At 38.6% G+C, this 22,265-nt stretch overlaps 1 protein-coding gene across 1 annotated transcript in view; it reads right to left on the bottom strand.

The window, feature by feature from the left end:
* Positions 1-20,294, bottom strand: part of ola1 (Obg-like ATPase 1) — a 49,947-nt gene extending 29,653 nt beyond the window's left edge. The window contains exons 1-4 of the mRNA XM_007890009.2: positions 20,188-20,294; positions 18,924-19,027; positions 13,679-13,822; positions 12,452-12,579 (exon numbers count right to left, since the gene is read on the bottom strand). Of these exons, the coding sequence (XP_007888200.1) occupies positions 12,452-12,579; positions 13,679-13,822; positions 18,924-19,024 (373 nt within the window). The 5' untranslated portion in view covers positions 19,025-19,027; positions 20,188-20,294. The remainder of the gene's footprint in view (positions 1-12,451; positions 12,580-13,678; positions 13,823-18,923; positions 19,028-20,187) is intronic.
* Positions 20,295-22,265: the final 1,971 nt, after the last annotated feature.

The raw sequence follows: 22,265 nt of genomic DNA, 5'->3' as shown, positions 1-22,265 counted from the left end.
TCAAAAACAGCCTCGTACAGAATTGGCAACACAATTTGATTATAAAGACAGTAAGCTACATGACAACATGCATCATCTTTCCATTCTCATTCTGCTAATTTGTCACCCAGCCACTGTTATCTCAGTATGACTACCATTACTAATAAAACAAATGATTTGTAAATTCAACATTCATTTCATAAATTTCACAATGATAAATGTACAAATGAAGCAACGTTCAGATTTCTTACTAGGCAGAAAATATCTGCACTCCTGAACAAAGCTATTTTCACTACCATTAGTACTCCTAAAATAACAGAACTTCAGTTAATCCCAAATAGTTTTACATTTGAAAAAAAGAGGTTTAGACCGTTCGGGGGAAAATGACATTTAAATTACGTTTAAATTACTTTACATATTAAACCTTGAAAGTTTGTTTACCTTTCTAAAACATTCAGAAGTGTGCATGACATGTAATTTCCTTACATTTATAAGTTCGGAGACCCCCCCCCATGCTATTCATGACAAAACAACAAATCTCATTAAGTTCAAGATTCACCACTGGTTTGTTATAAATCCCAGAAAAATTACCCTGATCTCAGACATTAGCATTTCTGGATGAAAATATCTGTTATGGGTTGGGGTAGCTTGAGATTCTGTCAAATATTAAGAACCTCAGCCTTGTAATTCTATATTCTGAACAAATTCAAAAGAGATCTTCAACAAGTGTTGTAAAATGTGTCCTGTCTTCCCATACTTAAGGTTAGGTTACTCTCTTAAGAGGGAGTGCATATCCCTTTCTTCCTCACACACACCCCCAACCAGGCCTTCCCCAAGCTAGCAACTCTTACAGCCAAGGGGCCAGATGGACTTCCTCCGCCCACTCCACTGACAACATTATTCTCGGTCAGACACACCGGTTGATATGTAGAATAACTGCCCCAAGGAAACTTCACAGGTCCTTGACCTCTGCTCAACACTTCTCCCACAATAGTACTGCTGCAATCAAGATAGATTTTGATGGAACAGGCAAAATTAACACTTGTAAAAATGGCAAATGCATGAATACTATATTTCTATCTCTGAATACCATTGAAATAAGAAATAAAGGTCTATTTGGGTCCAACCGATTCACGGAAACTTAAAACCTTGAAGAGTGATGAGGACCTTTTTGCTAAATGACGCCAGAGATTTACATAATGAAGCCAAAGCAATCTTGAAAAAACTAGAACATTGTAAAATTAGATGCTTCATCTTAAAATATTTAAAGGACACATTTCGGTTGGATTCATATATGCATTAACTTTCTTTCAAATTTTAACTTCCAAGCAAAGATGGTATTTGGCACTGCAGCAAGAGCAATGTACCCCAGTCTATTATTGATGCTGTATTAGTTCTAGAGATACTTTAATGCTTGCACTTCAGATAGCATCGTCAAGACATCTCAAAGCACTTTACACAATTTTATTGTGTAGTGACTATGGATTTGTAGGCAAATGCAGTAGTCAAATGGTGCAGAGTAATGTTCCAAAAAGAGCTGTGAAATGACAAATTTCATCCAGGGGATAGTTGGGACAGGACAACTTGGAGCACAGGCACGACTGCATGTGTGCAGGAAATACCCACCAGATTAGATGCCTTCATGTACAAAATGATGTACTGAGTTTCATAAAAATACAAAGTGATCGATACAACCTCATCCACACACATTAGAACAAATTACACTTAAATAGCACCTTTCAAAGTGGTAGATGGTCTCAAAACTTGGGAGCCCACACTTAGATAGCCCAAACATTCAGATGATGATTGTAAAACAAACTAGTTCAATTACTACAATAGGATATAGATATCAAATTTAATAATTACATAACTTGTGGCCTGCCATATTTAAAAAACACTGAAGGTTTTCTTTTTAAACAAAACTTATTTAACAAAAGATAAAACTTGTAACTGAAATTAATTCTTCAAGCCTAAAACCTCAATCTGGAGCATAATATGTGGTTTATTTATAAAATCAGAGCACTGGATTCAAAGGACTTTTCTCATTACTAATACAAAGGCTAGTTAGTGTAATTCTAAACAGTCCCTCAGATATTCATTTTTGTTGAATTCAAATTGTTTCTCCACTGAATTCAAAACATTTTTAACGTTATAAGTTGATTTTACTTACCAAGCATATGGGGACCCTGGAGGACAACTTTGTTGGACTGCAAAATATGTTAAATGGATTTATGTAGAACAATGGATTCCTGGAGTGATTACAAGGCAATCACATCTAAACTTCCAGATGTGACACAAACTGTGACAGCTGAACTTTTAAAAAAGTATGTTGCTCTTTGGTTTGCATTTTCATATTATATATATATATTCCACTCTACATTCCCCGCAACTGCAGCAATTTTAACTTTATTCATTTTATTTCTCTCGCTAACTGTGCTTCCTGACCATGCTTTCAGCTGCCTGATGAAAAAAAAGTATCTTTGTCCAAAACAGTATAAACTCCATGTGTTCAGTTAGGAAAGTGATGAGGTTATATTTAGCCTTATTAAAGGTTTTGTTTTTTTCCAGGTGAGGAGTTTTGTGTTGCACCTTCAGTGAATGGATCTTTATTTGCATTTTGGATCTTTCCCCTGTTTTCTCTTCCTTGTTAGCCGAAGCACAGTTTATAATATGATTTCACATTACTTCCTTGACACTTCCAAAGCAAATGAATCCCTGGAGGTGTACGTCAACTTCTTATTTTCAAAAATGGACAACATTTTGGAGGGAAATGGACAGAGATCACAATTTAGTCATTTTTTATCCCTAACAATAATACAACGTCTTTACATCAAGAAGATGTCTTCAAACGCTTCACAAGATTTACTGTAATGTGCAGTGCATGAGGACCTTACCAAGTCTTGTGTAACCCCCAAAATCACCCATTAGAGGATATACATTGTATGTAGTAAGGAGAGTAATAGATGAATTCCATGTAGTATTGTGACCTAACGTGTATTTCGCCTGGTCTTCCACAAAATAAAAAGAAAGTTTGGTCTGGTGCCAGGTTACAATTAACACCCTAATGGAAGTTGCTTTTGCATCTTTGAAAAGTTATTTCCAGGAACTGCGCCTGGAGTAATGTTAATCAGGATGGCTCTGCTCATACTATAAAGGAAGCCGATACTAAAGATTATCCTAATATATCTGTCTCTTCTTTAGATCTTTTAAAGGCAGCAGGATCTAAATTTTAATTGTGGTGCACTGTGGCTTTAAATCTATTCAAAGGAGACCAACAAATGACGTGGCACTTAAAATCATTAATTATAATAATCCATGCATTTGCGAATGCAAGGATTATTATACAATTTCAATTGTAGAATTATATAATTGGAATGACTTCATTTATAAGGGCAGTAAAATTTCATCCCATCTATTGATAAATGCAGGTTTTTGAAGATGGTATTTAAAGTTTGTGGAGAAAGATATTAAAAATGTTGCTAATTTTTGACAATCTTGGCTTTGAGAATGTTGCATTTCAACCTCCTCGCTTGCTAAAGAACTTAAAATACAAATATGAACTCTCAATACAAGATACAATCAAACTATCAAATATACCTCACCAATTTTGAATCAAATATTTTAAGCAAATATGAGATAGCAAAAGAAATAAAACAAGGTATTTGCATTCTTCGCCCAATTGATTTTAAAATGTATTTACAAATTGATCGCAACTGACTTAACTTTAATAGTGAATAAAGAATACTTAGGGGTGATTATAAAGGAAAAAAATCCTACTGAGGAATTCAGGTAATATTCTGAATTACAGAAGCAAAAATCAATCAGATTACTAATCTGCATCTGAAGCCCAAATTGAATTGTGTATTCTGTTCCCATTTAAAGGAACATATTTAATGTTATCAAAGAGATAGCTGCCCAACCAAATATTTCACAACATTAAAAAAATTAGCCAGCATCGTAGGTGATGCTCTTTGCAAATGTAATATGAATAAGAAATATACATGTTGCTTTCTGCTCAAAATTAATGTATTGAAGCAGCGCTTCAGCAGTGGAAATCGAGGATTGGATAAAACATATTCTTTGCATTTATCCAATTGGTAAAAAAATATACAGTATTTAAATACCAACAATTATATGCTGCATAACTGCAATGCTTAACTTTCTACTCAATATTCCGCGTTCATGTGAACTATGCATTTTTTNCCTCTTGAAATTCTATATATTAAAGCAGAGGAAATGTACTGAGCCACAGATAATTTTCTTATTCACACTTGTGAAACTGCAAGAATGAAAAATCCTAACACAATCAAGACCATGGTTTGGGAAATTCTAGTGAGCAGCTGAATGTAAAGAAGCTTACAATGCTTTGTCGGTTTCTATTTTCAGAATTCCACATTCCAGTATAATTTGCTTTAATTTCACCCAATACAACCTATACTTCACACCATCTTCATTCAACCTGAATAGCTTTGCTCAATGTATAATAGAAGGTAAATCTCTACAATTAGGCCTCAAATAATTGCATCCAGTTGGGCCTCACTGAACCTAGCAGTTAGAAGATGATGGAACGAAACAAAGCAACAAGGAAAACTGTAAAAATACCAGCAAGCGAAGACAATTTATGATGCATTTAGGTAATGTGGAGAGATGTACAACAACTTGCATTTCAGGCAAGATAGAATGTCGGAAAGCTGAGGAAGAGTAGGCAGAAGACGATGACACCAAACAAAGCAACAAGGAAAATTGTTAAAAATACCGGCAAGTGAAGATATTCAAAAAGATGTAGGAAGAGTGATTCCCTCTTCTTGCACTACACCATTACCGAATTGCCAGTTCCTCTCCAAGTTTTCTTTTAGAGAAGCTCATGGCAAAAAATGTACAGTATATGATGGCACTTTGTGCACATGAGCCTTCCTTACCTGAATGGAGAGAATCCAAGATTGAAGGCACATGAAAATAACGGAATGCAACAATGGTACCCGATTGTCAAACGACTTCACTTCTGCGCCATTCCCTGGCCTCCATTGCCTTTATAATGCTTAAAGCCTCAATCAGGTTCCAGAAACAAACGCACACAAGGATGTGCCATGATATGCAAAGATGTGACACGGTCACGTAGGCAATATGATGACTTTACCTGCTTTGTGATAGGCAAAAACCATTTGTAGCAGTATAATTGTCACCAGCTGTCACTGTGGAAACCACCATCTGACAAGATGGTAAAATGAGGCATTACAAATTAGGCTGCCTCAGCTGTGCTTTCATAAACAATGGTAGGCTGCCATCGACTTCATTTTTGTAAACTAAACTGGCCATAATATGCTAGCTTCATTTAAATGTTATTCTCCAAGGACTAGTGGCATGAATATCTTTATTGTTGAATAGTAAAATCTATTTCAAAAGGATTCTTCTCAATATTCTTCTGTTTGTTCTGAATCTTCTAAATGTAAAGAATTGATCTGCAGCATTTTACTAAAGCATTAACTGTAGAACAGGAACAACATGTACACTAAACAACAACAACTTACATTTACACAGCGCCTTTCACGTTGGGCGGACATCCCAAGGCACTGACAGTCAGGGATTTGGACCCGAGCTGAGGGTTGGAATCAGGAGGGGTGGAGGGTCGAGGTAGAAGGGTGGCCAAAGGCATGGTCAAAGAGGAGGGTCTTGAGATGTGCCTTGAAGGAGGCAAGGGAGGGAGCAAGGTGTGGGATGGAGTTCCAAAAAGTGGGGGCAGAGAGGCTGATACGACAAAGTAACACGTAAATGCAAAATTTGATCTTGGGAGAATAAATGTACAAACTCATACAGGCAGGCACACCATCATTGGATGAAACCAAAATTAATCTGTCTGTCTACTAATCGGTCTGTAGTTTAGACCAATATCTATTACCCATGAAGTCAGGGAACAAGTCTGTACTTTACATTTACTCTAGGTGTTTCATTTTTGGACAGTCAGGAGTGTATAGGAATTCACCAGAATCAAAACCCCAGCTACAATTCTGTGTTGGAACTGAAACACTGCCATACACACCCCATTGTAACAAACTGAAATATTCATCACTCATTGTGAAGAAAGCAACAGGTCTGTAAGTTTGAACCCAATTTCCAGTATTAAATCCAAATTGGTTGTGCAACTATTTGAGATATCCTTCCAAGCAACCACTGCAATATGTCAAAAATGTATTCCATAATATAAAGTGATATTATCGTTGTTATATCTCGCAAGCATAGGTTAAGGAATAAAATATAAATTAATGTCTTAAAATATGTAAAACTATATATGTCTTTCTAAATTTATATGAAGTTCTTTTTTTATAACTGATTTTTTTTAAATAATGTAATTCACAGTACAGCACAAAGGATTTCTTATTCAGTGTACATCCTGATGTAATATAACTTGTTAATTTCCTCTACATTTCAGTCATTTTTTAAAAAAAAACTTGTCCAAGACAGAACAAGCTACGATTGTTGTCCGACATTGTTCACAGAACAAACCTTTTTAGATCTTTAACTGCCACAGGAGTGCTGATTACAAAAGGCACCAGCAATTTCCTAACCAATGACCACCTGAACAATGATGTGTTCAGCTTGCAGCCCCTCGAGCCTTTCAGAGGTGAATCGTTTCACAGTTTGGAACGGATCTCCATAGCAACTCCTTTTTGAGGGTCTTAGAATTACCTTCCAGTAATTCTATGATCATCAAGCTCAGCTATTCCTGGTGGTTCTTTTCACAGCAGATGGAAAAGGAAGCCTTGAAATTTTACAGTCTATTTCAAGCAATTCATCTGGCAACCTATTAGAATTCAAAATATTTCGACCTTCAATCACGAAGCATGTTATCTGAAGCTGTGGTGATCTCAACTCAAGAAAAGCAGACCTTTTAGTCTAATCATCCATGATGAGAACAGACTGACAAAAACTTGTAATTCAACCAGCATCAAAATGCTTATTTTAACTGCATGAAAATCTTTCAACAGGCAATGAAAACACACCATGTACCATTTTATCTGAAGCTCCTGCCAAAAGCAAATACGAATTCTGAAACCTGACATTGGAAGCTTTGCGATGTGCGCTCTTGACAGCCCATTGTGTAAATTTCCATTTTTTCCAATCCGAGTTTGTTCTTCAAGGTTAAAAGGTAGCTGAATAATAAAGGCAGCGTCCCCAATTTCTCTAAATTTCATGTCACTCACAAGTCTGGGGTGCTCAAACACTGCCTTCAGATTTGGTCATACCAAATGCGCACCAAATCATGTACAATGAAAACAGGAACAATTCAATTTTAAGTTGGGAATGGGTTAAATTCATAAATAAGAAACAATGTAGAGCTTTACTGCAATTTAAAAATATTTTTTAATTAAGACACCTGTCCACGTAAAATGCGTTGCATTTGCCATTACCTCAAATTACAAACTGCAGAATATGAGCAGTTACTTTACTTCGTCAAATTCTTGTGTTTTTTTCTCCCCCATCAGTTACCATCTGCCCCAGGCTCTGTGATTAATTTGGACTCAGATTTCTGAAGTTTGCGAGAGTTAGTGTGAATTGGACATGTGGTCTTTTTGATGAGACAAGATCTAATTTTTGAGGGAGAGAATAAACCCTAAACTCTTTAATCAATACAGTACTCAACCATAAAGAAGCACTGAGTGAAGATTAGGCACTTCTCCACATGAATGTGAGGGAATTTACAGTATTAAATAATGGAAGAAGAGAAGAGAAACATCCCCACGTGTCCTAGCAACTGGCTCTGAGTAGCAACACATGGTGTATGCATTACAGAGTTTGATTCTCACCATTACTTTAGAAAATGAAAATGAGGACTGGAAGAGGATACCGTGAACGTCCACACTAATTCAACAAGCTGCAAAAAAGTTTTAAAAGAAGCAAGCTGGAGGATATTCTTATGATGCTCAGACATGTTTATTAAGGTTTTTAACTACTTTTCATGAGCATTAAAATCAAAATCTCCTTTCCGTAACGCTTTTGCCCTCAATTAGGAATCCTGTATCCAAGTAATTAATGCATTAGCTCTGTAGGCAAAGTTTCAGTATAGTCTTTAAACCTCTGTTCTTAATATTGAAATATTTGTAATACTTGTTACTGCTGTAATATTAGTTATTTGAACAGAGTTTGGTATGGTGACAAGTCGCTATGTAACATATTATGGAGGATAATTGGTATGGGGTAATTGTTAGCCTTTTGGACATGGGCTAATGTGCAGATTCTGAGATCACAGGGTAAATTATTATTATTATTAAAACAATTCTATTTGCAACAACTGGTCTGAGTCCAGTTACAAGAGCTGATGGCATTAGGAAAACTGAAGATTGGCAAAAGATAAGCTTACAGAAATCCCTCTCTTCATTTCCATGGAATGATCAAACATGCTGATTGTTACCCATGCAGCCTCCAGAGCCTAAATCAAACATTGTTCTAGTATCAAGCAAAGAAAAGCCTCTGCTTTACAACAGAACCAAGAGTACTGAAACAGGACATTCAGCCTAAATGGTGTTTATAGTCCAAACAAAGTGCTGTGGGCCAAAGGGTAAGGATATGACACTGAATACACATTTTCCACAAAGTGAATTTCTGATATCTCTTCAAATTGTTAAGTTCAATTAGCTCTCATGTTTTTAGCATCCATGTGATTGTTAATCCTCATTTTAATGCTAATTTACCCATCAAATTGACATTTACAATGTCATCTCACGTCCAAAAATATATTTCCAAGAATTATGAATGACCAAAAAATTACTGAATTTGATAAATAACTGAAGTGAAATATTATAGACTGCCTTCCTGATGGCCCACTGTGTAAAGGCACCACCTGTATAACACGGCTAGATAGATCACGCGATAGAATAATAGATCATGCTATAATTTTACTTCCTGCTAAGTATCATTTATGATGATGTTTTGTAAGTAATACATCAGTCTATGGTAATCTCAGGCTCCTTGTATCTCTCAACATGTAATCATACAATATTGCTCAAGTACACTAAATGTAGCAGTTACTAGCTAATTAACACCAGAGAAGCCCTTCACTAATTACTGCTTGAAGATGCTCGGCATCTATTATCAGGTGCTAGTAGTAGTTACATAAAGCACAGCACATAGAATTCTGAGCTTTTACAAAGATTACAGCGCAGCTTTGTTTACTGCTAAAATGTTACGATAAAAGCAGATTTCCTTAAATTGCAAAAAATGACTTTTGCAAACCTAGAGGTTATTAGCAGTTTTCCTCATGCCAATCTGTACCTAAGACCCAATGGACGGTCCCAAAGCTTTTGATAACTGCATTATAACCGACCGCTCTTTTTTTTAAAAAAAAAATTCATTTTGATTTCATATTTAGTGCAATAGTGTATTTGTCAAAAGACAGAACTACATAAAATACTCTAAATAAATTTCCAGGATTCAGCATGTAACAATAGTTTGAACTTTTTCAGCTTCATTGCATCAATAGCATTCGCTACCCAAATATATTTTTATAAATATACAAACCTGATGTAAAATCCCCCTAAATCCAGTTATAAGATGTATGATCAATTCTCCCTCTTTTTATTTTCTTACAAAACCCTGAACAAACAGTTCGGTACTAAAATGGTTCTAAACCAATAATAATGAGTTTTTTATCATTCAATTCTTAAACAACAGTTAATTTTTCAGAACCTCTATGAGCATTGTGAGTATAATAATTATAATAATAACCCTTGTATTTGATATAGCGCTTTATTACATCTTTGAGACGTCTCAAAGCGTTTCACAGAATATACTATAAAGTGGATTGGCTGTATTTTGTGGGCAAAATAAAATTAAATCTAGATGCATTTTAATGATGCAGTCCATTTTTGAAGATATTAAAATAACAATTTGCAGTACAGCAACAAAAAAAAAAGGATTTAAAGCATAATATCCAAACAACCAAAAAAAACAAGGTTGACTGAGGAAGCAGTCCTGTCACACAAAGGATAAGTCAATAGCTGCCCAGCATCAGCAAACAAATTCAGCCTTTACAGAAAGAGTACATCACCATTTAGCACATACAATTTAAATTATTCTAGCGTGTAATACTTTAATTGTGTAAAACAAAGCTCATGTCTAACACACAAAAGATTTTCTTGCAAAGCATGTACCACAAGTAATTTTCATGCTACCATTGATGGCTGACAAGTGATCAGCATGCTTTTAGAATTTAAACGTTAGTGTAAGGTGGGGGGGATGGGAGGAGGGGAAAGAAAAGGGCCATTTAAGTGGTAAAATAAGAACGTGGTAGTTTTAGTTTTAAACTTGAAATAACAGAGGATGATTTGGTATGAATTTAACAACAGTTCTTAACATACTCCTTACAATTCAGTCTCAAAAGTTGCCATTTGATTTAACATTCGATTACTAAAGAGGAACTTTACTTAGCAAGCTAAGAGATACTAATGCTTCTTGTTAGATTTCTGTTTAATACATCAATATTTGCCTTTTGTTAGGAGGAGGGTGTGGGAAAGTATCTCAAGAGTTTTTGAAAGAAATCTTAAAAACACAAGCTATCAATAAATCTCCTACGGGGATTTGTACCTGTAGATAATGACTGGAAATTGTATATTTCCAGCGCATATCCAACCCATAAAATACAGCAACATACAATATGCTGAAAAGAAGTAACATGTTTTGTACAGCACACACATGCTGTTGACCATACATTCGAAAAAGAAAATTCAGTGAAATAAAACAAATAAAATGTCACACTTACTATTTCTAATGGAATAAATTCAGATGAACTAAGGATTTTGATGCCCTTAAAATGCGGTGCTGACAATAACCCTTTTCGTTTATCCAGAAAACACTGATAAATCATTCTGTGTGGTTTTATTCCCAGCTACCTTTATTAATGGCACAGGCAATTTCCATACTAATTTAGTTTATGCAACTCGTATTCCACTGACCTTTAGCACACCTTACCTGACTGGGTCACAAATGCCACTCATTAACACTCAATTGTTAAGAAAAATTTCCCAATGTGACAATTACTGGAGTCAATCTTTTTGGACTCAAAAGTAAAACATTCTCCAACTGAACTAAATCTGTCAATAATAGCTCCTTTTGTTCACACTGGCTTTAGTATTCCTGACTTACATATGAAGATATTATTTAGATTGATAATATTTAAATTTGTATGCAAGTGTGTTAGCTAGCACTTATCAGTAATTCAATTACAGTAGTTAAGATTTTCTTTTCAATTGGTTATCAAATGATAAAGGAAAATAACTGAGATCCGTTATAGTCCACCAAATCAGGACAAGACATTAGACCCGAAACTTTATTCTCAAATACGACAGGCTTGTGAGAATCAAACACAATTGTTATGAGTAAATTCAATTTTTCAGTGACAATTTGGGAGGATTATAAGAGAGTAAAAGGTGCAAAAATATGTAAATGAAATGCTACAAGACCCAAAATAGTTAAGGAACCTACAACAAGAGAGGTGATACTTTCTCCAGTATTATGTAAAAAAAACTGATGATGGTAGAATAGGTTAGTTAGAAAAAAATCTTATGACTAGCAACAAAATGAGGCTTACGATAGAGGAGAGTACAACTTTCTGAAGCTGGACACCTCAAGATTCAGTGCGAGGACTGGTGATATTTATACTTTATTTGTCAGGAACAAGGCTAAGTTTGTTAATATCAAACTGGGGAACGCTGAAAATTATAGGGACTTGTCTAAATAGTTTGATCTAGATAGATTAAGGATTTCTAAGATAATAGAATTTTCCTCTACTGAGATATCCTAGAGCAAATCTATACAGAAGTCACATTTCTATTCCATTTTTAATTTATTTCAGGTTTGAATCTAGGCCATAACATCTCCTTTCTCATTCACATATACAGCTGCCGGTTTGTCTTTTTCCACAACATCAACTTCAGCCGTAAGTAAAACCAGAATTTATATTTAATTGAAGAAACAGTTTTATACCCAGCAAGCATGGAGTATCTGGACCGTATGTCTGACAATTAAATCCAGCAGAGGAAAGGATACAGACCTGCATTATTTCCTATGAAACACTTGCTGGTGGGTCTTAAGAGTTTAGCAACTCACTGCAGAATGTGCAACATAAAGCAGCAGGTCTCCATGAGAAGGGAAATGACTACATTTCAATATGATCTCCTACAAGGTAGAAGTTTTTTTAAACAAAAAAGTAGCTACATAGGCAGAGAGAGTAAGTAATTCAAAACACAAGTAGCAAACACACAAAGATTAATGCTTTATACAATGCAGAAACATGAGCTGACCAAAAGTGTCAGGTAAGGATATCAATTCCTTTGCCATTTTCTCTCTCCTCCCTCTCTCCCTCCATATCATCAAATTCTAACAGTGTGTCAAAGTTGAAATTAAAAATGGACATATAATGATTAAATGAAACTTTCTAAATGGCTGTACTGTTGTAAATTGCTTTAGTAGGATTACATACTTGTGAGATGAAATAATGCATCACAGGCACTGATGTGGGACAAGAAGGCATTTCCCAGACCTTGACCAGCATGGGCACCCTTCACAAGTCCTGCTATGTCGACCACATTAAGAAATGCGGGCACTTTGCTGAAAATATTAAGAACAGTATTAAAAATTACTTTTTTTTGCCTTCTACCTCATAACATGTATTCAACCTAAAAATGTTACAATTAGCATATTATAAAACTGAAAATATTTCAAAGACAGTATTATAACAAGTCAAAATGCTTCTATGATGGCTCCTGCATAAACACACCACTTGGTACTGTATCTGACTGACTCCATACAGATCACAGGTTCATCTCTGATCTCTGCTGCTACCCAATGTCAAAAAGAGCACTGTCCTGAGACAAATATAAGATGGGGGGGGGTGGAAGTTTTAGGTGATTACAGACAAGCCCAAAACAAGGGGAATAAATATAATATAACCAATAACAGGTCTAACAGATAGTTTAGGAGGAACATCTTTACACAGAGAGTAGTGAGAATGTGGAACTCAATCGCCGCAAGCTGTAGTTGAAAAACAAAGCATCAACATATTTAAGAGAACACTCGATGCTTCCAAGAGTGAGAAAGGAATAGAGGGGTATGGGAGCAGGGATAAGGAGGGCTGAAGGCTCATGTGGAGTATAAACCCTGGCAAGGACCAGATGGCCCAAATGGCATGTTTCTGCACTATAACAGTCTATGTAATTTTATGTAATAGGTGATCAGGCTGTGATGACTCCAGTCAAATAGCTTGGAGGAACTTGAGGTTTCAGATGATAAATGAAGCTAAACCACTTGGGAAGTACTCAAAGTCTGCTAGTGCCTGTGGAACTGTACCAGCATGAGTCATTGCCTTCCCTTTGATAATCAGGGAGAATATTATAGGTATAAATAATTTGCTCAATATAATAGCACACCCACTGAAATAAACTCTCTCAGCATAGGTCTGTATGACTGAGTGCCACTGCACATTGTGGTGGGGCTCTTTGTAAATTTGTTCACCAGTCCCGTTGCTTGATCTCAGGTTCATTTTGGAAGCAACTAAAACTGAATGATCACAATGTAATACAGGTTAAAACCTCAATCAATTGCAATCATTCACAAAATTGTTGCTCATAAACTTAACGCAAATCCACTGAATTAGAAAAAACAAAAGGTGTCAACAAAGTTGTCCAAGAAACGTAATGAATATACATACCTAGCAGGTTTGTGGTACTTGCAAAGGAAATCATATCTCTGGTCTGGAACCGGTACTCTGCTCTCATTGGGATCAATAGTACAGAAAGGGAAGTTCTCTGCCGTTGCCTGGCTCTTTGTTAGAACATTAAAAAAAGTAGACTTCCTGTGACACAGAAAAAAAACAGTGTTAATGTCAACCATTCATAGAAATATCGTTATATTTATACCTAGAGTGAAATAAAAAGCAATGTTTGCAAATCATAAACAGTAGAGTAAAACTCACATAAGTCGTCTCAGTCGGGACCATAACCTTTAATAATACTTACGCAAAGTCCGAGTTGCAGGCAAACTTGTATACAAAATACATATAAAATACTCAAATTCACTGCAGCCAGTAAATGCGGCTCAAGATTATTTTTCCTGTGATTCAATGAGTCTTGACCAGTCAACGCATGGTTCGAATTCCCCACATAATCAAAAATGGCAATACCTTGACAGGCCAACTAATTAAAAATGTAGTTTGGATATAGTATTCCCCAAGGTTGTTCCAACTGCGTTGAAATAGCACTACTGATTTAAAACAGGTACAACTTCCTTAAAACATTACTGCTGAAAGCGTTTCCGGTTACGAACTAAAATTTAGCACTCAAGTGCTTCATGAAGGGTAGAAAGCTTGATATCCCATGATAATACTCCCCCTCCCACTGAGGTGCAGATTAACAGCAATGGTTCTGGCAAACATCTGGGGGAAACTTTCCACATTGTTTCAATACACTGTGGTCACAGATTACCATTTTAAAGACATATTGAGAATTTTAACTCAGTCGGGGCTGGCACTCCCAAAACAGTGCAATCCCATGGTACTATTCGGAAAGAGAATGGAGTTCCTACGGTCCTAGCTAATAATCCCCCTGGTCATTCACTTCATCACTGTTTGTGGCAATATTCTGTGTGCAAATTGGCTGCCATGTTTGAGTACAGAATACTGAATAAATCATGTGAAGTGCTTCAAGAAGCTCTCCTGAATGGAAAGCTAGTGTATCAAATGCAAGGATCAACTCAAATGCTTTCATCTAACCGATATTTAGGTACAGGGAGCAGCGCAATTTATGTGCTTCTATTGAAAATGGGAAAGTGGTATATCCATTCTTTTCTCTGTGGCAGCAGTGGGGCACTGCAATTATACTCACCATCCCAGTTAGTGAAGGGAATTGCCAGTCATAAATTGCTATTGAAGATGTGTGTGTATGGACCTCTGAATATGTACCCTCGTTGTTATTCTGCTGCACTGGAACTCTGGAACACTCTTCCTCTATCCCTCCACCTTGCCCCTTCCTTCCACATTTTCAGGTCGCACCTGAAGACCTTCCTATTCGACCATGCCTAAGGTCACCGCCCCCTCCCCCCGGCGAGGTGTCATGATCTGCCACTGCCAAGCGCTCCTCGATGCTTCCCTGCATGAGTGGCGCTATATAAATGCAAGTTGTTGTTGGTAGGAGGGTGACCGAAGGAACGGTCGAAGAGGAGGGTCTTGCGACAGGTCTTGAATAGCAGCCTATAATTATTAACCTACTATAAATGAAGAGGAGTCAAATGCCTTCAGGAGGGGAAAAATGGTGGAATGGGGAAGAACAAATGTCCTAATATTAACTAAATTGTGTTTTCCCTGTTACTTTTACTGCATACCAGCTGTACAAGAATTAGTTCAGTGAAATTAATTTATAGCTGGTATGACCCTCACCAGCGAGCTGAATAATGCAGCCAATGTTTTAAAAGGAATTCTGCCACGTTGAGATGGTAGTAGAGACAACAAACCACTCTCATTTTTAAGGTAACCCACTTACTCTGATACTTTGCCTGCTGTGACACCTGTCATATTATGAACAATTTCTTTCTGATTAAAGAGTAACTGCGTTAGAATCATTTTTCCCCTAAGAGATTCATCCACATTTGGTGGCAACCTTCAATGCTGTCTCAATTCTATGATATTCGGCGTACACTTCAATCTGAAATAAATGCAAAGAAAGCTAACGTTTCTCTCAGTCATATTATAAGAAACTATGCATTAATGTACATAATTTAGTGGCAATTTATGAAATGAACTTTTGACCTCCCAATTCATTTACCAGTAAACTATCGTACCATGACCCATCAACAACAGTGGAACCAAGTGTGTGAATGTCAAAATACTGTCAGGACCTTGGCACTTTGGAAATGATGTTGTCAAGAAATGACATCTAAAATGCGAAAGCCTTGCCTGTCCCCGACATGAAATGGTAATGAACAGTGATGGCGTTTTCCTTTATAAGGTGCATCATTGTTAACATCAACCACATCCTGGAAAAGAAAGCTTCACAATTTGCATCAGAATAACAACAATCACGACATCGGTAGTTATTCTGATGTTCCTTTTTGATATCTATACACATTGCAACAGCTTTAAATGTGAGATGAATGTACAAACACTCGGAAACACAATGTAATGCAGCCTAGGTTTTATACAGTAAAATGCTAGTTGAGTTAATTCTGATTTTAACTATTCAGGCAGAAATATGCAGGATTGAAACACATTAATGATACACAAGAGCATTATATAATCAACAACAAAGGTAAAACAACAAAACCAAGGCACTCCAAGTCTCAAACACCCATGATTTCTCAACATTAGCTAAACCTGAAGAATGTATTATAGCAAGATAACATATGGCAGGAAATTTACACTTTCAATTTTAAACAAAATAAACTAGAATGCCAAACAATGGTGAAATATGAAAACGTTTTCTTTGCATTAGCTTCTCTGTTGTTTTAGGTTTGTTATTTTGAATAGGGGAACAAGATGGGCATAGTACAAACTGCTGTTATTTTGTTCTATAAAAATTAGATGCAAGCATCGCAATCACTCTCGCAGGTTTAATCAGAGAGTAATTGAGCCACACAGATCAGGGATATTTCAGGTTGATATTGGGTCTGTGTTGAGCTCTCCATTCTCAGACAATGAAGAATTCAGAATGTTGCATTTGGCCTCAGCAACAACAAAATTACATTTGTACAGTGCCTTTCACGTCGGGAGGGTTTCCCAAGACGCTGGACAGTCAGTGTTTCGGACCTGAGCTGGGGTTGGGATTGGGGAGGGTGGAGGGCAGTGGGGGAAGGAGGGTGATCGAAAGCACAGTCGAAGGGAGGGTCTTGAGATGGGTCTTCAAGGAGGCAAGGAAGGGAGCGAGGCGAAGGGACTGCGGGATGGAATTCCAGAGGGTGGGGGCAGACTGGCTGAAGGCCAATGGTGGGGCGGGCGAGGCAGGGTTCATGAAGCAGACCGGAGTTCGCAGGGAGCGGGCAGGATGGTAGGGGCTTAGGAGGTCGCAAGTAGAGGGGAGCAAGGCCATGGAGGGCTTTGAAAGTGAGGACCGGGATCTTGAACTGTATCCTCTGTGTGATGGGAAGCCAGTGGAGTCGGGCGAGGATTGGGGTGATAGGGTCACGGAGCCTGGTGAGGGAGAGGACGAGCTGCAGAGTTCTGGACGATCTGCAGCCTATGGAGGGAGGAGGTGGGGAGGCCAAAAGCAGGGAGATTGCATAGTCAAGCACTTTGGGATCGCTCGTGATCATTGAGGGGGTTCCGGGTGATGATATCTATCCAGTGTCTTTTAATAATAAATAATAATCCTTGCATTTGATATAGTGCTTTTCACGTCTTCTAGATGTCTCGTAGCGCTTCACAGAATATACTGTAAAGTGAATTGACTGTATAATTGTGGGCAAAATTGTCTCTTGCTGGAAATTACACATGTGGACGCTTGGCAAGACAGGGTCAGGCTCATCTACGTTGTCCTTCGAGATGGCAAATTCTACTAACTTGTTTCCAAGTGTCATCTATGCACAGTAGCCCTTGGGTGACACACCAGGTTTGAAGACTTATATCCCAGCACAAATCAAATGAAAAATAAAACATCTTTTAGAAAATATTCTCAATCTTTTTTTACTACAAGCAGGCCAACACTCACTCTCTGATTGTCTCCTCAGATGTTCGGCTGACATGTTAAATGAGATCTTGGGCTGACATGCGACTTTCCTAGTAATTCAAATGTCTTTAATGGACTCTCGGGGTGAGTGCATGTGCTTCAGGGACCATGATGTAAAAGCAGGGAGGGGCAGGCTAAAGATTGAAGCTATCCATTTCTTGCACTAATCTATTCTTAACTCCTATGCACAAATTAGTTCTCTGGGACTGTACAATTTGACCACAAACCTACGATCATAATGTTTTTTTTATAGTAGACTTGGGCAAACTCAAATAACATCCAATGCTGTTGAAAAGTATCCAATAAGTCTTTCAGTTTTGGAAAAATCTATTAAAACTATCAATCCTTGCATTTTTGTACGCCATTTTTCATATTGGGAGAACGTAAAGTGAATTGACTGTATATGTTGTGGGCAAAACGCGGCAGATAATTGCTCACTGCAGTGTCCCACAAACAATTGTGGATTGAGTGACCAATTTTTTTTTAAGGAATTATTATCCCCAGAAAAGCGATCCGCCAATTGACTACCAATTGGGTTCCCACTTACTGCTGGGTAAACAGAGGCATGTGGAGTAAGGAAACTAATACTATCACTGTTGCAGAAAAGATCACTGTTTGCTAGTTTGCAAGTGTATTTTTGTGGACCTTAGAATACAACAGTAACAAGATCAGCGGTGTAGACCCACTGTAATAATTTACTTTCATGGCTCGTCATAAATCCATAATGGCAATATGCCAGAGAGCAACTGATGCTTGCAGAAGCATACCACCAAAAGAGAAAATAGAATTCAAATGCCTTTAAAAGAGATAAATTAATTCAAGAAACACCAGCTGGGGTTATTACAACTAAATGAACCTGGGAGGAAAACGTTCAAGAGTGTAAATAGGTCTTCACTAATTTAGCAAGTTTCAAATTAATGTAATAATAATTATTATTATTTGATATAGTGACTTTCACAGCAGGAAGACATCTCATCACAGGATTTACTGCGTAAGGTGTATGAGTATTTTGTAGTAAAATACGACAGACAATTTGAACAGAATACTGTGCCACAATCAGCCAAGAAGTGAATAATCAATGTTATCTGGGATATTGTTGGTCAGGACACCAGGTGCTTCCCTTTCAAAATAATCCTATGGAATATTTAACGTCTGGGCCCTTGATTCAACATTTCATCCAAAGGACGGAACCTCCAACGTTGCAGCACTCCCCCGGCAATGTATTGAATTTCTGAAACATACCCTACGTTTGGCAATCCAACAATCCCGATCTTCAATGTGGTTCCAAATCGTCCAATAATTGTTGGTGTTTTGGGTCCAGAATCTGACTTTTTGGGAGGCATGTTCTGTAACCAAAAGATAAGACATTAACACGAGTACCTTTTTTACATCTGCCCTAACTTTTGTCAGAGACAAAACAAGACAACCAATTTACATTTAGGGTTAGCGCCTTTCATCGGGAGGACAAATGCAACATATACACACTCACACACACGTATTCAAGAGAGATGTTCTATTCAAATAACCTCCTCAGATGCATTGCTCTGATGTGAACACAAAGCCTTCAAGGATATCAATCAACCCAAGCACTGAGTGTGGGTTTATTGAAAGGTGCTGTAGAGTGAAGTGTGGTCCAGTAAAGTCGATAGACATGGACAGGCGAGCAGCTCAATATCACAGTGCTGTTCATAAGCAGCAGCAACAACAACACACACACAACACACACAAACACAAAACACACAACACACACACACAAACACAACACACAACACACACATACACAACACACACAAACACAAACACACAACACACAAAACACAACACACACACAACACACACACACAACACAACACACAACACACACAACACACACAAACACAAAACACACAACACACATACACAACACACACACACACAACACACACACACACACAACACACACAAACACAAAACACACAACACACATACACAACACACACACAACACACACACACACACAACACACACAAACACAACACACACAACATACAAACACAACACACACAACACACAAACACACACAAACACAACATACAAACACAACACACACAACACACAGCTGACTGACAGACAGACAGACAGACAGACAGACAGACGTCCTGCAGGACACAACCAGGCCGGAGGAGCCTTGTGCTGCTGCCTCACACGCCGTCTTGAATCGGTGGCCGAGACGCTCTCAACGAACCACCGCGTGATTGTGGATCGGGGCTGAGAGGGTGTCACGGTGGGAGAGGGTGACGGAGGAGGGCCTTGAGCAGCCACTGAGCACATGGCCACGGCCAAGGCCCGAGCGGAGCGGAGCAGTGCAGGACGGGGGTCCCTCTAATACAACGGCGCGCGGCGGCCTGAGCCGAGCTGAGGCGGGAGGGGGGGGGGCGGGGGGAGGAGTGGGGGTTTCTCACAGGCCCTCAGGTCGCTCTCTAACCCCCCCCCCGGGCCTCCCCCTCGCCCGGTTGGAAGCCGTCACCTGCTTCCCGGTCGCGGCCTCTGCGGCTTCCCGAGGAATGGAAAGTTCGGCCGAGATCAGCGCCACCAACCGCCGCCCGCCCGCCCGCCGCTCGCGCCGCGCATGCGCACAGCGCCACTCCTCCTCCTCCTCCTCCTCTCCCCCCCCGGGAGGGGGCGGGGCTGTGAGGGGGGCCCACCGCGCATGCGCTCATTGGCTGATGACCCAAGTCATGATAACCAACCACTCTCCCTCCCCTCCCCTCTTGGACTGTGGCTACTAATAATAATAATAATAATAATGATAGTAATAAATAAATCATCCTTGCACTTGATGTCGCGCCTCGTCGCGCCTTCGCGACGCCTCACGCCGTCCACAAACAGGCGCGGACCGGACCGGGCGACCAAATTATTATTACTCATAATTATTATTATTATTACTAGTAATTATTATTACTAGCAGTGGTATTATTATTTTTTTTTTGAAGGGCTTACTGACCCGGCAGTGCGACCCGCAAGTCGAATAGCAGCCGTGCTTCTGCTTTAGTGCAACGTAAACAGGAACGCAACAACAACAACAACAGCAACAGCAACGAGATTCCATTTATAGAGCGCCTTTCACGTCGGGAGGACGTCCCGAGGCGCTGTACGCTTGCGGAGTAAGGGAACTTGCTGAAGATGTCACCCTGCGGGGGAATGGAACCCCCGGTCCTCTCGTTTCCAAGGCAAGCGCTCTACCGCAACGCTACAGTACTCCTGCCCAGTACCTGCTCCTCTCTGGTTTCCGCTTTGTCAAATAAATGACAAAGATTCAGTAGGTGGGGAATGATTCTTGTCTGACCACATCCACAGAGTCATGAGAGGACGTCACAACCCTAACTGACTGTGGACTGGCAATACCGTATGAAGCAGTTTACCTAATTAAACCAGGGTGGTCCAAACTTTTGGCTCCTCTGGGCCGAATGCACTATTTGAGAAATCTCCATGGGCTGCGTAAGCAATACTTTTGTGTTTTTTTCCTTCCAGAAACGTAACATTTATGAATTAATGGGGGAGCGGGTGGACCAAATGAGATGAGGGATAGGGGACTTGTGGATGGAATCAGCCCATGGGCCGCTAGTTGGACCACCCTGATAAGGCTTCCAGATTGTGTTTGACAAAGTTGCACAAGAGAGATTCCACAGCTGAGTATCAAGAAGTGTAAGATATCAACGTAAATTTAAAATTGGCTACAAGGGAGGAAGTAGAGTATGGTTGCTGTTGGGGTGGGAGGTGCTGGGTCAAAATGAGGGGCAGAATTAAAGCATTGCCTCAGGGGTACTGGAACCCTTCTTGTCCTTTTTATGCATTAATTGCCTCGATTTTCAGTCGAAGTGTAATGAAGTTACATTTAAAATTAAAACAATGGGGGTGGGGGGAGCTGCAAAATTAAAGAAGGCACCAAAGAATTATAAAGTGACCTTGATAGGGCATGAACAGGGTCTAATGACTGCCAAATGAAGTACAATGCAGATCAATGCAAAGTCATCAAAATCTCTTCTAAAAACCTAGCTCTAATCATGCCATCAGCGTATTTCCCACCTTGTTCTGGTTTCCATTCCATTTCTTGTTAGTACAATCAGGAAAAGTAGCACCAGCAGCAAGACAACAACAGCAACTTGCATTTAAACAGCACCTTTCATATAAAGAAATGTTGTTATGTAGGCAAACACAACAACCAAATTGCATCAGGAAAGTCTGATGAACAATAATGAGGTGATTAGCCAATTGATTTAAATTTGGACGAGGACGGAACGGAAGTCAGGAGAAAAACTCCATCTTTGAAATAGAGGTAGGAATTCCTTAACCTCCATTTAAATCAGAAGCCACACAGAAGATAAATTGATGACAAAATAAAAAAAATTCATGATCTGGAAATGACTTATAAATAAACATTTCCTCACTAAGCTTTCACATTATAAACATTAGAATAGTGCTGTGTGGTTTGTTACAGCACAATACATACTAGAAAGGACCCAGATTGAATAAATGGTGTGTGGCTTGGTATAGCACAATACATACTGGAAAGGTCCCAGGTGCAATATCTGCTTTGTGCTGAGT

This window comes from Callorhinchus milii, unplaced genomic scaffold (assembly GCF_018977255.1).
Source record: "Callorhinchus milii isolate IMCB2004 unplaced genomic scaffold, IMCB_Cmil_1.0 Scaffold6, whole genome shotgun sequence".
Lineage (NCBI taxonomy): Eukaryota > Metazoa > Chordata > Chondrichthyes > Chimaeriformes > Callorhinchidae > Callorhinchus > Callorhinchus milii.
This window is presented reverse-complemented; position numbering and strand designations above follow the sequence as displayed.